The sequence below is a fragment of the Procambarus clarkii genome, chromosome 22, assembly GCF_040958095.1.
Source record: "Procambarus clarkii isolate CNS0578487 chromosome 22, FALCON_Pclarkii_2.0, whole genome shotgun sequence".
Classification (NCBI taxonomy): Eukaryota; Metazoa; Arthropoda; class Malacostraca; order Decapoda; family Cambaridae; genus Procambarus; species Procambarus clarkii.
This window is the reverse complement of record NC_091171.1, coordinates 45,317,535-45,335,034: the sequence shown is the minus strand read 5'-3', so window position 1 is coordinate 45,335,034 and position 17,500 is coordinate 45,317,535. Positions and strand designations below refer to the sequence as shown.

Below are 17,500 nucleotides of genomic sequence, written 5' to 3'. Positions count from 1 at the left end.
GAGTTTTCTAGAGAGCTGAAGAGTTGTCTAGAGAGCAAAGCAGATGAGGTATAGAGCTCTGCTCTCTAACAAGTCATAGAGAGAGTCTGTTCTCTAACTTGTACCTTGCGCAATGTTGGAGGGTTCAACTCTTAACTTGGGTTGATGGTCTCTCATCAATAAGTTATAGCTAGTACTTGGTTTCCTACCACAGATGTGGTCATACATTTATACATATAGTGCTAACCAGCATACATACATTCTATACATTCAATACATTCAATACAATCATTCTATACATTTAACCTGTCCTCTGGGAGAAGAGGACAGGTTGAAGATGAGGACAGAATCTATCCTCACCGTATTTTGCCGTACAAATCCCCCAACGTCAAAATATGATGTGTTATAAGCGATAGCGGCTCGCTAAATTGACGGGCTGATGCGTTTTCTATATGTGAGTCTTCGGTTAGGTTAAGTTAGGTTCGGACAGTTTAGTACCTCTATTGTGTGACGTTGTGACAGCTCGAGAGAATGGACTGGAACATATATACACACTAATACAACATATACAGTCTATTTACAAACTCTACTCAACACAATCTGGGGGATGTTTCGCAGCATTTGTAAATGACAATATTTACACGTAAATTTCCGACTCTGTAAACCTCTGGAAGATTTAGAGCTGGAATCTCTTAAGATGGTAATCTTATTCAAATGTGAGTCTCTGCCTCTTGCATATCTTCTCGCTTTACAATTAAGCCAATTTCTTGTCTTTAGGTCTTACTTCAAGAATGAAAATCCACCTGAAACAATTTTGTTTAACATGCAAGAGACCTGTTTATATATATATATATATATATATATATATATATATATATATATATATATATATATATATATATATATATATATATATATATATATAAGTTGTGAGGGTACCACCTCTGGTGCAAGTGTAAGGACCCATAGCCTCGGAGAAGAAAATAAAGAGTATTCAGAAAAAAATCTTGTGGATTCTCACTGAACACTTTAATATTTTCTCCTACCATCCCAATTATTTTTGAATATATACATGTATATTTGTTTTATTTAAACTTTGTTACAAAAAAGGAGTTACATATATGGTACAAAGATGATTATCATATGTTGTGGAGTTCCTCCAGCTCCTCAGATGGCGGGCAGGAACCCTGAATGCAGTGTGCATTTTCCCTCTGTATCGCCACACTGAGGCGCTGGAAAAAGAAGCTGGCAGCTCTAGGGTCTCTTGTTGTTTCAATTAGCCTAGAACCCAGTTCCTTCAAAAAACTGGTGACACTCTTACCCCAGGCGCCGAGTGTCTCAGAAACAATGGGGACAAAATTGTAGCTGTGATCCCGTTCTCTGTACTTACGGGATTTGGCTGCTTCCCTGTGGGTAGCAGCGCCACCTGGTTGTGCAACACTGAGGTTAATGTAGGTGTTAGCCAGGGTTGATACGCACGTGTAGTCCCATACCAACTGCTTGCCATTCTTCCAGGGGTTCACTGTGATACCATGTGGGGGACCAATAAGAGCATCAGCGTTATGGGGCGTTAGGTAACGGGGCTCTCTTTCAGCTGGGCATCCAGTTGTACCATCCATCCTGTGCTTTGGCACAGTAGTCCATGGTGGCCGTACCTGTCAGCCACCATCTCGTCGCAAATACACCTTTATTTGGTGTGGATTGGGGCACACACACATATTATATATATGTTGTTGAATATGACTGAGAGGGTAATATTAATAATTCTAACGCAAATCTTCTCAATATTTCTTACGTTTTTCTTCACTGTTGAGGGTAATTGAAAAATTAACTCTCCAAAATTCATTCTTTACATTTTTATTTTTGTTCTGACGTCTGAACGCGTTTCGTAAGCTTATTACATTTTCAAAGACTTAGTTTGCACATAAAATACATCATACTTATACTCATTTTGGGTGAGGTGATATGGCACAAAAGTTTTGGGTGAGGTGACAAAGCTATGACAGAACACGAAACAATGGGCATGAGAACATAAGAATGGAAGTAACTGCAGAAGGCCTATTGGCCCATACTTTCTCTTGCTGCTTCTATGTTGGTTCGGGGTCTTGAAGTGGGTAGAATAGAGTTGTGCATTAATTGGCTGTTCATTGCTGATGTTGACTTTTTGATGTGTAGTGCCTCGTTGATGTCGAGCCGCCTGCTATCGCTGTATCTATCAATAATTTTTGTGTTGCTTGTTAAGATTTCTCTAGTGATGGTCTGGTTGTGAGAGATTATATGTTCCTTGATGGAGCCCTGTTGTTTGTGTATTGTTAATCGCCTGGAAAGAGACGTTGTTGTCTTGCCTATATACTGAGATCTTTGAGGCTGACAGTCCTCAAGTGGGCATGTGATGGCATAGACGACGTTGGTTTCCTTCAAGGCGTTCTGCTTGGTGTCTGGAGAGTTCTTCATGAGTAGGTTGGCCGTTTTCTTGTTTTTGTAGTAAATCGTCAATTGTATCTTCTGATTGGTGTCTGTGGGGATAACGTTTCTATTAATAATATCTTTCAGGGACCTTTCCTCCGTTTTATGAGCCGTCGAAAAGAAGTTCTTGTAAAACAGTCTAATAGGGGGTACAGGTGTTGTGTTAGTTGACTCTTCAGAGGTTGCATGGCGTGTCACCTTTCTTTTTATGACGTCTTCAACATAACCGTTAGAGAAGCCATTGTTGACTAGGACCTGCCTTACCCTACAGAGTTCTTCGTCATCCTGCTTCCAACCATAGCTGTGAGTGAGAGCTCGGTCGACGTAAGCATTGACAACACTCCTCTTGTACCTGTCTGGGCAGTCACTGTTGGCATTGAGGCACATTCCTATGTTCGTTTCCTTAGTGTAGACTGCAGTGTGGAAGCCTCCGTTCCTTTCCGTGACTGTTACATCTAGAAAGGGCAGCTTCCCATCACTCTCCATCTCGTAAGTGAAACTTAACACAGAATTTTGCTCGAATGCCTCCTTCAGCTGCTATGAAGGAGGCCTTCATATATATATATATATATATATATATATATATATATATATATATATATATATATATATATATATATATATATATATATATATAGTGTCCCAAAACAATGTATACACACTTCAACAGCTGATAGCTTAGTTGATATCTTTCTTACTTTTCAGATTTAACTCACTGGAATTAATAATACCAACCAGACTATGCCTTGATCAAAGGAAATATCTCCTAAAATCCTACTGGAAGTTTGAGAACGCAGATTTAGCCCAAAACACAGTGTAGGAGGCAGTGTCACACGGATCCGCCCGAGTGACATTCCACCACTCGAATTAGAGTTAAGCCTTCAGCCGATGGCACTATCCCCCAGAATGTCTACAAGAAGCGCCCCCAGAGAACCAGAGACACCAAACGAACCCAAGCAGGGAAGGTACTGGAAACTTGTCACCAAAGTCCAAGACAATCTATCCGACCAAGCGAGGCGTGACGCAGGAATTTCGAAATCGTCTGGCCCATCGGGACAGCAACATCCCAGAAGACTTTATCATTGACGACGGTCCGGAGCTTAGAGCGGAGGTACCGCAAAAGACCATTTCCTCGCAAGATGTGCTCAAGATTTGGACAAGCTCTTCCAACACTGTGTTAGAGTGATGACGCGGTTACATGTACATTAAACGGTTCAATTAACCGCCACAATTGCACCTAATGGAGGGTGGGTGGGGGGGGGGGGAGAGGGGGGGGAGGAGATGAGGGTCCGGATGTTATGGGAGAACATCATGTTAATGGTCCAGGAGTTACGGTGAGCATGACAGGTTTAGCCTCAGGAATGTGATCCAGCCACTGATGATGATGATGCTTCACTTTCACACCACCACCACCAGGGTCTCCACCACACCACCACCACCACCAGGGTCTCCACCACACCACCACCACCACCAGGGTCTCCACCACACCACCACCACCACCAGGGTCTCCACCACACCACCACCAGGGTCTCCACCACACCACCAGGGTCTCCACCACACCACCACCAGGGTCTCCACCACACCACCACCAGGGTCTCCACCACACCACCACCACCACCAGGGTCTCCACCACACCACCACCACCACCAGGGTCTCCACCACACCACCACCACCACCAGGGTCTCCACCACACCACCACCAGGGTCTCCACCACACCACCACCACCACCAGGGTCACCACCACACCACCACCAGGGTCTCCACCACACCACCACCACCACCAGGGTCACCACCACACCACCACCAGGGTCTCCACCACACCACCACCACCACCAGGGTCTCCACCACACCACCACCACCAGGGTCTCCACCACACCACCACCAGGGTCTCCACCACACCACCACCATCAGGGTCTCCACCACACCACCACCACCAGGGTCTCCACCACACCACCAGGGTCTCCACCACACCACCACCACCACCAGGGTCTCCACCACACCACCAGGGTCTCCACCACACCACCACCACCAGAGTCTCCACCACACCACCAACCTCATCACTTGGAAATCATGCTGGCGTTGACTATAACTATTGACAATATAATTTTGTTAATTATATATATATATATATATATATATATATATATAATATATATATATATATATATATATATATATTAGTATATTTTGATAGCAGTCTTTCCTGTAGACACATATTATTAAATATGACCGAAAAAGTAAGATTAATAATTCTAACACGAATTTTCTCAATATTTCTTATGGTTCTTTTCACTGTTGATGGTAATTGAAAAAATCAATTCTCCAAAATTCATTTTTATTTCTAGTCTGACGCGACACTTGAACGCGTTTCGTAATAACTTATTACATTTTCAAAGACTTTAGTTTACACACACACAACTATATCCTGCAAACACTAAACAGAGTTTAAACAGCTTTGGTTTTATACCTGCATTTGGGTGAGGTGATATTTTCAACAGTTTTAGATGAGGTGAAAACAAACTTTCAACACAAGACAGAACACGAAACAATGGGTATAATATTTTGTAAGTTAAAGTCTTGCGGAGTCTTGAAGTGGGTAGAATTCTATCCACTTCAAGACTCCGCATCAATACAGAAGCATCAAGAAATATGGGCCAATTGGCCCTTTGCAGTTACTTCCATTCTTCCCTTTAACTTACAAAATATTATACCCATTGTTTCGTGTTCTGTCTTGTGTTGAAAGTTTGTTTTCACCTCATCCAAAACTGTTGAAAATATCACCTCACCCAAATGCAGGTATAAAACCAAAGCTGTTTAAACTCTGTTTAGTGTTTGCCGGATATAGTTGTGTGTGTGTAAACTAAAGTCTTTGAAAATGTAATAAGTTATTACGAAACGCGTTCAAGTGTCGCGTCAGACTAGAAATAAAAATGAATTTTGGAGAATTGATTTTTTCAATTACCATCAACAGTGAAAAGAACCATAAGAAATATTGAGAAAATTCGTGTTAGAATTATTAATCTTACTTTTATATATATATAAATTTTATATATATATATATATATATATATATATATATATATATATATATATATATATATATATATATATATATATATATATATATATATAATTTGTTGTTGAATATGACCGAAAGGGTAAGATTAATATTTCTAACACGAATCTTCTCAATATTTCTTACGTTCTTCTTAACTGTCGAGGGTAATTGATAAATTAATTCTCCAAAATTCATTCTTAATTTCTGTTGTGACGCCTGAACGCGTTTCGTAATGCTTATTACATTTTCAAAGACTTAGTTTACACATAAAATACATCATACTTTTATTCGTTTTGGGTGAGGTGATATGGCACAAAGGTTTTGGGAGAGGTGACAGCATATGCCAGAACGCGAAACAATGGGTAGAAACTGGGTATGAAAACATAAGAATGGAAGTAACTGTAGAAGGCCTATTGGCCCATACTTCCTCTTGCTGCTTTTATGACGGTTCGGGGTCTAGAAGTGGGTAGAATATAGTTGTGCGTTAATTGGATGTTCATTGCTGATGTTGAATTTTTGATGTGTAGTGCCTCGCTGATGTCGAGTCTCCTGCTATCGCTGTATATATTGACGATTTCTGTGTTGCTTGTTAAGATTTCTCTGGTGATGGTCTGGTTGTGGGAAGAGATTATATGTTCCTTGATGGAGCCCTGTTGTTTGTGCTGTTTAAACTGTTTATATAGTAAACTCCCACATATATGTATGATATATATGTATATATATATATATATAAATATATATATATATATATATATATATATATATATATATAATATATATATATAATATATATTATATATATATATATATATATATATATATATATATATATATATATATTATATATAATATATATATATAATATATATTATATATATATAAATATTATATATATATATATATATATAAATATTATATATATATATATATATATATATATATATATATATATATATATATATATATATATATATATATATATATATGTCGCATCTAGTAGCCAGAACGCACTTCTCAGCCTACTATGCAAGGCCAAATTTGCCTAATAAGCCAAGTTTTTCTGAATTAATATATTTTCTCTATTTGTTTTCTTATGAAATGATAAAGCTACCCATTTCATTATGTATGAGGTCAATTTTTTTATTGGAGTTAAAATTAACGTAGATATATGACCGAACCTAACCAACCCTACCTAACCTAACCTAACCTATCTTTATAGGTTAGGTTAGGTTAGGTAGCCAAAAAAGTTAGGTTAGGTTAGGTTAGGTAGGTTAGGTACTCGAAAAACAATTAATTCTTGAAAACTTGGCTTATTAGGCAACACGCTGTGCCACAGAGTGGGCCTCTCGTGCAGGCCAATCACCTCAACCACCATCCCCAAAATCCCACAAGCAATCCAGCTGGGATGGTCCCATTGTAGACCAAGTTGCTGCAGAGTGCCTGGGTGCTGCAACAACACAACACGACATTGCTCGCCCTCAGCAGTAGCAGCACCACATGCAGGGGATTTCCTGTTAGCAACCCCAATGTCGGCAACTGGCACGCGTCTCACACCACACGCCCTCCGAATTGCTGTGGCCCTCCGCCTTGCTGCCCCAATCCACACCAGATATAGGTGTATTTGCGGCGAGGTGGTGGCTGACAGGTACGGTCACCATGGCCTACTCTGCCAAAGCACAGGGGGATGGCACTCGAGGCACAGTGAAGTTAACGACATCATCAAGAGGAGCCTCACTACAGCTGGATGCCCAGCTGAAAGAGAGCCCCGTTACCTAACGCCCCGTAACTCTGATGCTCTTATTGGTCGCCCGGATGGTATCACAGTGAACCCCTGGAAGAATGGCAAGCAGTTGGTATGGGACTACACGTGCGTATCAACCCTGGCTAACACCTACATTAACCTCAGTGTTGCACAACCAGGTGGCGCTGCCACCCACAGGGAAGCAGCCAAATCCCGTAAGTATAGAGAACTGGATCACCACTACAATTTTGTCCCCATTGCTTCTGAGACGCTCGGCGCCTGGGGTAAAAGTGCTACCAGTTTTTTGAAGGAACTGGGTTCTAGGCTCATTGAAACAACAAGGGACCCGAGAGCTGCAAGCTTTCTTTTCCAGCGCCTCAGTGTGGCGATACAGAGGGGAAATGCGCACTGCATCCAGGGTTCCTGCCCGCCATCTGAGGAGCTGGAGGAACTCGACAACCTATGACAACCATCTTTGTAACCCATATGTAACTCCTTTTTTGTAACAAAGTTCAAATAAAGTAAATATATATATGTACATACAAAAGAATGGGGGTGGTAGGAGAAGATAATATTAGTGTTCAGTGAGAGACCACAAGGTCTCCTCTGAATACTTTTTATTTTCTTCTCCGAGGCTATGGGTCCCCACATTGGCACCAGAGGTGGTACCCTCACAAACTTTTATATATATATATATATATATATATATATATATATATATATATATATATATATATATATATATATATATATATATATATATATATATATATAAAACTGAAAACTCCACACCCCAGAAGTGACTCGAACCCATACTGCAGGAGCACCGTGCAGCTGGTGTACAGGAGACCTTTACCACTCGACCATCACGACCGGACAAAAGATGATGGTAGATTTAGACAGATGGGAGGAGACAGATGGGAGGTGACAGCACTATCTCTTGAGCCCCGCCTATCTTATTTTGAGCTGTGGGTTGTGTAATTCAGTCACCCGCGACCTTTGGTTCTGTTATCTTAATATCAACCTTACTGACCTCGCCTGAGGATCTTATATGTCGCTAACATGTGTCTTCTTGATTTCATTTTGTCATTGCGAGTGGTGAAGTTCAGTTCCCTCAACGTCTCCTTCTAAGTGTAATCCACGCAGGTCTGGTACGACCTTCGCATCCAGCCTGGTGGATAGTGGATGAGAGACGACCGACTAGCTAGATAACAAGAGCCGACCTGATGAAGAGAGAGAGAGAGAGAGAGAGAGAGAGAGAGAGAGAGAGAGAGAGAGAGAGAGAGAGAGAGAGAGAGAGAGAAGATGGACAGCTACAGCTGCCCGGTGGATAGATAGCGCCACTATAAATGCTGAATAGAAATAGTGAAAATGAAAATATTTCTGCCAAACACCACCATCAACTAATATAGAGATTGATGTCCCCCGACTACCCCCCTTCCGAGGAGTAGATGGGAGACGTCAATCTCAATCAATCGTCAATCCCCGCTCCTCTCTCACCTGATTGATAGACGACTTGAAGAACTCCATAGACTGCTCGAGGGCGTAGGTATCAGAGGAGCAGGTGTCGAGGATGAGAGCCCCGAGGGTGATGTTGGGCAGTAGGACGGGGTCCTGGTTGATCTTGTCGAGGGCGTAGAGCATGGCCTCCATGCGCTGGATACCCTTCTCCTCCTTGATGGAGCCGCAGGGCTCGTTGACGCCGCGCTCGTGCATGGGGAACATGCCGCCGAATATGACGTCGCCGGGGATGTCAACCATCTTGACCTTGTCTGCCTTGCCGGCGTGGGTCAGGGGCGTCGCCTCCAGCAGGAGCAGCAGTAGCAGGAGCAGCAGGCTTCTGCGGCGGCGTCCTGCTTTCAGGAGGTTCTTGTGGTCTGCCTTCAGCAGGCCGCTGTGTCCTTCCTTCAGGAGGTCGCTGTGTTCTGCCTCCAGGAGGCCACGTCGTCTCCTGGCCACCAGGAGGCGGCCCAGGCAGCCGGCTGTAACAGGCAACAGTAAATAAGGACCCCGACGGCGCCGGATGTAATAAGGGGTCCTTTTCCCCTCTTCTGCGACGCCCCCTGGGGAAGGTCTGCGCCCCCGGCCCTCTGGGGGAGGTCTGCGTCCCCGGCCACCTGTGGTCCGGCCAGTGTCCCGGGCCGGATAGGTCACAGGGGACGCAGCCGGATAGGTCACAGTCCGAAGCATATCAACGTGGCCCTTTTGGCGGCTTAGCCCCCTGAGGGAGGACGCGGGTCCCCCAGGGGCTTCCCTGCGGGCCCTGAGGGCCATGGAGGGCGCTGCAGCAGCTACCAGGGCAGGCGAGGGCGCCCCTGGGACACGGGTGTTGTCCCTGTGGTGCTCATGGCGTCCCTGTAGCCTCACGCTCTCGCTGTTGTCTCCTGTAACTCGCTACATCACTAGCGAGTCCCACACCGTCCCTGCCGCCCGCCCGTCTTGCGAGCTCTCTCGCTAGCAACACAGTTTACCGAGGGCTCTCGCTAACACCTCACAATACACCGAGGTCTCTCGCTAGCAACGCACAATGTACCGAGGTCTCTCGCTAATACCATACAGTACTTAAAGGTCTCTCGCTAACACCATACAGTACACGGAGGTCTCTCGCTAACACCATACAGTACACGGAGGTCTCTCGCTAACACCATACAGTACACGGAGGTCTCTCGCTAACACCATACAGTACACGGAGGTCTCTCGCTAACACCTCACAATACACGGAGGTCTCTCGCTAACACCATACAGTACACGGAGGTCTCTCGCTAACACCATACAGTACACGGAGGTCTCTCGCTAACACCTCACAATACACGGAGGTCTCTCGCTAACACCATACAGTACACGGAGGTCTCTCGCTAACACCATACAGTACACCGAGGTCTCTCGCTACCAGAACACACTGACACCAACGAACACAAAACACTGAAACACAAAAAAGCGTGTTGCTTGATCCTCTTAGGTCTTGCTTTTTCCCCTTACACCAAAAAGGGGGGGGGGGGGGGCGGTCCTGCGAACTCTGGTCCAGAGTGGCCCAGAGTGGCCCAGAATGGTCCGTAGGGGAGGGGGCTGGGGCTCCGCCTACCCCCTAATCTCTCACTCACTTCTCACACTCTCCCAACAAGTGAGGAGACGTGGCGAGGGGGAGTGAGAGTGAGGGAACATGAGGGGAGAGGGAGGTGACCTCACACCTCACTGGCCGGGGTCACTACGTGGTGGTCAGTGCCGCCAGAGGTCACGGCGAGGTCACGGAGGGGAGGAGGCACGGAGCGGGCGAGGCAGCGGCGGCGGCGGCGGCAGGGTGGCAGAGCGGCAGGAGCGGCGGCGGTGGTGGCGGCCGCGGTAATGGCATGAGCAGCTGGGTCGACCCCCGCCACACAGCTGCACGCCCCCCCGCCCCCCGCCACCCCCCCCCTACCCGCGGGCCTGCGCCGCCACTACACATCTGCGCCACCACCGCCACACATCTGCGCCGCCACCAAACATCTGCGCCGCCATCAACACACATCTGCGCCACCACCACCACACATCTGCGCCGCAACCACACATCTGCGCCACCACCGCCACACATCTGCGCCACCACCACCACACATCTGCGCCGCCACCAAACCTCTGCGCCGCCACCACCACACATCTGCGCCACCACCACCACACATCTGCGCCACCACCACCACACATCTGCGCCACCACCACCACCACACATTTGCGCCACCACCACCACACATCTGCGCCGCCGCCACCACACATCTGCGCCGCCACCACCACACATCTGCGCCATCACCACCACACATCTGCGCCGCCACTACCACACATCTGCGCCGCCACTACCACACATCTGCGCCGCCACCACCACCACACATCTGCGCCGCCACTACCACACATCTGCGCCGCCACCACCACACATCTGCACCGCCACCACCACACATCTGCGCCACCACCACCACACATCTGCGCCACCACCACCACACATCTGCGCCGATACCACCACACATCTGCGCCACCACCACACATCTGCGCCACCACCACACATCTGCGCCACCACCATCTCACATCTGCGCCACTACCACCACACATCTGCGCCACCACCACCACACATCTGCGCCACCACCACCACACATCTGCGCCACCACCACCACACATCTGCGCCACCACCACCACACATCTGCGCCACCACCACCACACATCTGCGCCACCACCACCACACATCTGCGCCATCTGCACACATCTGCGCCACCACCACCACACATCTGCGCCACCACCATCACACATCTGCGCCACCACCACCACACATCTGCGCCACCACCACCACACATCTGCGCCACCACCACACATCTGCGCCACCACCACCACACATCTGCGCCACCACCACCACACAGCTGCGCCACCACCACCACACATCTGCGCCACCACCACACATCTGCGCCACCACCACCACACATCTGCGCCACCACCACCACACATCTGCGCCACCACCACCACACATCTGCGCCACCACCACCACACATCTGCGCCACCACCACCACACATCTGCGCCACCACCACCACACATCTGCGCCACCACCACCACACATCTGCGCCAACACCACCACACATCTGCGCCAACACCACCACACATCTGCGCCACCACCACCACACATCTGCGCCACCACCACACATCTGCGCCGCCACCACCACACATCTGCGCCACCACCACCACACATCTGCGCCACCACCACCACACATCTGCGCCACCACCACCACACATCTGCGCCACCATCACACATCTGCGCCACCACCACCACACATCTGCGCCACCACCACATATCTGCGCCACCACCACCACACATCTGCGCCACCACCACACATCTGCGCCACCACCACCACACATCTGCGCCACCACCACACATCTGCGCCACCACCACCACACATCTGCCCCACCACCACCACACATCTGCGCCACCACCACCACACAGCTGCGCCACCACCATCACACATCTGCGCCACCACCACCACACATCTGCGCCACCACCACCACACAGCTGCGCCACCACCACCACACATCTGCGCCACCACCACCACACATCTGCGCCACCACCACCACACATCTGCGCCACCACCACCACACATCTGCGCCACCACCACCACACATCTGCGCCACCACCACCACACATCTGCGCCACCACCACACATCTGCGCCACCACCACCACACATCTGCGCCACCACCACCACACAGCTGCGCCACCACCATCACACATCTGCGCCACCACCACCACACATCCGCGCCACCACCACACATCTGCGCCACCACCATCTCACATCTGCGCCACCACCACCACACAGCTGCGCCACCACCATCACACATCTGCGCCACCACCACCACACATCTGCGCCACCACCACACATCTGCGCCACCACCATCTCACATCTGCGCCACCACCACACATCTGCGCCGCCACCACCACACAGCTGCGCCACCACCACCACACATCTGCGCCACCACCATCTCACATCTGCGCCACCACCACCACACATCTGCGCCACCACCACCACGCATCTGCGCCACCACCATCTCACATCTGCGCCACCACCACCACACATCTGCGCCACCACCACCACACATCTGCGCCACCACCATCTCACATCTGCGCCACCACCACCACACATCTGCGCCACCACCATCTCACATCTGCGCCACCACCACCACACATCTGCGCCACCACCATCTCATATCCCAGCTCCTCATCCTCATATCCCAGCTCCTTGCCCTCATATCCCAGCTCCTTGCCCTCATATCCCATCTCCTTGCCCTCATATCCCAGCTCCTCATCCTCATATCCCAGCTCCTTACCCTCATATCCCAGCTCCTCATCCTCATATCCCAGCTCCTCGCCCTCATATCCCAGCTCCTTGCCCTCATATCCCAGCTCCTGGTCCTCATATCCCTCCTAAGTGCTATAAAGTCGTACTGTCTGTGTGCTTTCCCCTCATAATTACACTACCTTCCCCACCGACCTGGGAGGTGGGGAACACGTCTGTGAGATAGTCTGCACCGGACCACAGAAGAGCCTCAAGTTGCAACAGTTGCAACAAACAACATTTGTTGCAAACATGGCAGGGTGGTTTGGGTGTACTCACGGCTGAAGACCTTACCTCTAAAGACCACGATACAGTAGCCGTCACAACTGCAAGAGAAATGACAGGTTGGATAACAAGAACCTTTCACACTAGAGATGCTATACCGATGATGATACTTTTCAAGACGCTAGTGCTCTCTAGAGTGGAGTACTGCTGCACAACGACAGCCCCTTTCAAAGCTGGAGAAATTGCTGACCTGGAGACCGTGCAGAGATCCTTTACTGCTAGAATCCACTCAGTTAAAACATGTAAACTACTGGAAATGCTTTTAAAAGCCTAAATCTGTATTCTCTTGAGCGCAGGCTGGAGAGATACATAATAATTTACACGTGGAAAATATTAGAGGGGCTGGTCCCAAACCTGCACACAGAAATAACACCACATGAGACCAGAAGACATGGCAGGATGTGCAGAATACCCCCCGTTGAAAAGCAGAGGTGCAACAGGTACTCTGAGAGAGAGAACTCTATCAACATCAGAGGCCTGAGACTGTTCAACACGCTTCCACCACACATAAGGGACATAACTGGCCGACCTCTCACAGTGTTCAAGAGAGAACTGGATAAGCACCTCCAAGTGATACCTGATCAACCAGGCTGTGACTCATACGTCAGGCTACGAGCAGCCGCGTCCAACAGCCTGGTTGGACGCGGTCAGTCCAGCAACGAGGAAGTCACAGACTGGGCAGCGAGGCCTTGACCACCGCAAGATAACCGCAAAGTAAGGTACCTTTCCTTGCAAGGTAAGGTACCTTTCCTTGCAAGGTAAGGTACCTTTCCTTGCAAGGTAACCGCAAGGAAAGGTAGGGAACATTTTAGGTGGTACAATGCTAGGTGGCGGATTTGCAGTAAATGTTAAATGTGATTTCTAAACATATATACATGTCATTACGCTCAATTATTTCCTTTACATGATCAGCTGTTCCTTGCCTTTATTGTTTGATTAAAGAAAACTATTTGGACGCAGTTTCATTAAAGAAAAAGGTTTTAAAGTTTTTGTTATTATAGAAAACGTTCTTGGAGTGGAATGGAAACGTCTTCACGTAATTATAAAGCGTCATACTACATTAAAGTTTTTCTGGGGCAAGACAATTATGTTTTTTAAGGATATTAAATTGCCTTTTGTTCATCTCCTTCCCAGTCATTTTACCTCATTAAACGGACTTCTTGTGATTTATTTGTAAGAGTTGGTAACATTTCAGTCACTTGGGTCATTGGGGATTCGAACCCTGGCCTCAAAGTATAAAAGTGTTGTCCTATCAACCAGGCCATGACTGCTCACAACAAGTATCCCACAAGTACCTAACTGGTATCAAACTGAGACTTTAAACCTTCCTTAAAGCTCTCCTGAGATTCCTGGAAGATTTTCACACACGCAGACATGTCCTATGAGATGGATATGGGACTAGTGAATGAAAACCAAAGGGGCAGTACACAATGAAGGGGAACAGCCTACCTGTAACGACGCGTGAAAGAGACCTGGGAGTGGACGCAACACCTAACCTAACTCTTGAGGCACATATAAATAGGATAACGACAGCAGCGTACTCTACGCTAGCAAAAGTTAGAACATCATTCAGAAACCTAAGTAAGGAGGCGTTTAGTTCGCTTTACACTACCTATGTGAGAATAGTCTTAGGGTATGCAGCCCCGTCAGGTAGCCCCCACCTGAAGAAACACACAAAGAAGGTGCTTCAGAAGTTTGCGACGAGGCTCGTCCCAGAGTTCCGAGTGATGGGGTATGAAGAGCGACTGAAGGAACTGAACCTGACGACGCAAGAGAAAAGGAGGGAACGAGGGAGATATCATAGCAACATATAAAATACTTAGGGGGATTGACAGAGTGGAAATTAACGAATTGTTCACACGGAATAGTAACAGAACGAGGGGACATAGGTGGAAGCTGGAAACTCAGATGAGTCACAGAGATGTTAGGAAGTTTTCTTTTAGCGTGAGAGTAGTGGAAAAATGAAATGCACTTAAGGAACAGGTTGTGGAAGCAAACTCTATTCATAATTTTAAAACTAGATATGATAGGGAAATAGGACCGGAGTCATTGCTGTAAACAACCGATGACTCGAAAGGCGGGATCCAAGAGTCAATGCTCGATCCTGCAGACACAACTAGTTGAGTACGCCGTGACACACAACTAGACTGACGTACCAAGAGCCTCTCTGACTGCTACAGTTACCGTACACTCTCAGTCTTAATGCGAGGGATAAATTAAAACAGACTCCGTGACGTGGTATAATTTGTGCTGGTAAAATTGTAGGGCGGGAGGTAGGTGTGTATATTGTATGTTGTTGTTGTTGTATACAACCCTGGCACTCATACACCTTATACAACCCTGGCACTCATACACCTTATACAACCCTGGCACTCATACACCTTATACAACCCTGGCACTCATACACCTTATACAACCCTGGCACTCATACACCTTATACAACCCTGGCACTCATACACCTTATACAACCCTGGCACTCATACACCTTATACAACCCTGGCACTCATACACCTTATACAACCCTGGCACTCATACACCTTATACAACCCTGGCACTCATACACCTTATACAACCCTGGCACTCATACACCTTATACAACCCTGGCACTCATACACCTTATACAACCCTGGCACTCATACAACTTATACAACCCTGGCACTCATACACCTTATACAACCCTGGCACTCATACACCTTATACAACCCTGGCACTCATACACCTTATACAACCCTGGCACTCATACACCTTATACAACCCTGGCACTCATACACCTTATACAACCCTGGCACTCATACACCTTATACAACCCTGGCACTCATACAACTTATACAACCCTGGCACTCATACACCTTATACAACCCTGGCACTCATACACCATAAACAACCCTGGCACTCATACACCTTATACAACCCTGGCACTCATACAACTTATACAACCCTGGCACTCATACACCTTATACAACCCTGGCACTCATACAACTTATACAACCCTGGCACTCATACACCTTATACAACCCTGGCACTCATACAACTTATACAACCCTGGCACTCATACACCTTATACAACCCTGGCACTCATACAACTTATACAACCCTGGCACTCATACAACTTATACAACCCTGGCACTCATACACCATAAACAACCCTGGCACTCATACAACTTATACAACCCTGGCACTCATACAACCCTGGCACTCATACACCTTATACAACCCTGGCACTCATACACCTTATACAACCCTGGCACTCATACAACTTATACAACCCTGGACCTCATACAACTTATACAACCCTGGCACTGTTGTATTTTGTGTTCCCGTCGCCCTCCCATCAACCTCTCTCTCTCTCTCTCTCTCTCTCTCTCTCTCTCTCTCTCTCTCACTCTCTCTCTCTCTCTCTCTCTCTCTCTCTCTGTCTCTGTCTCTCTCTCTCTCTCTCTCTCTCTCTCACTCTCTCTCTCTCTCTCTCTCTCTCTCTCTCTCTCTCTCTCTCTCTGTCTCTGTCTCTGTCTCTCTCTCTCTCTCTCTCTCTCTCTCTCTCTCTCTGTCTCTCTCTCTCTCTCTCTCTCTCTCTCTCTCTCTCTCTCTCTCTCTCTCTCTCTCTCTCTCTGTCTCTCTCTCTCTCTCTCTCTCTCTCTCTCTCTCTCTCTCTCTCTCTCTCTCTCTCTCTCTCTCTCTCTCTCTCTCTCTCTCTCTCTCTCTCTCTCTCTCTCTCTCTCTCTCTCTCTCTCTCTCTCTCTCTCTCACTCTCTCTCTCACTCTCTCTCTCTTGTGGTACCTCAGCTAGTACCACTGAAAATTTGAGAATGGTACAAGTACCACAAAACGTGGTGAGTTTTTTCTCTTTAGTTATAAAAGTACAAATTGTTTAGAAAACCTGGTGTGGGCTTCGGCCGGGTTCACCAGGCTGAGGAAGATGTAGATCTTGGAGAATGTTTGGCTTGTTCTTACAGGTCCGGTGAGAGAGAGAGAGAGAGAGAGAGAGAGAGAGAGAGAGAGAGAGAGAGGGTGGAAGGAGGTTGGTGGCGCAGTGGTAACACACTCGCACCACCCCTCGCCAGCGATTTGGTCTGGGTTCGTATCCTGGCCGGGGAGTATTGACTATAGGCACCAATCCTTAATTAACTGACTGTTCGCCC

The 17,500-nt window shown here is 47.5% G+C and overlaps 1 protein-coding gene across 1 annotated transcript in view; it reads right to left on the bottom strand.

Moving 5' to 3' along the window:
* Positions 1–10,256, bottom strand: part of LOC123761594 (metabotropic glutamate receptor 8-like) — a 260,562-nt gene extending 250,306 nt beyond the window's left edge. Inside the window, exon 1 of the mRNA XM_069328943.1 lies at positions 8,744–10,256. Coding sequence (XP_069185044.1) covers positions 8,744–9,517 — 774 coding nt within the window. The 5' untranslated portion in view covers positions 9,518–10,256. The remainder of the gene's footprint in view (positions 1–8,743) is intronic.
* Positions 10,257–17,500: the final 7,244 nt, after the last annotated feature.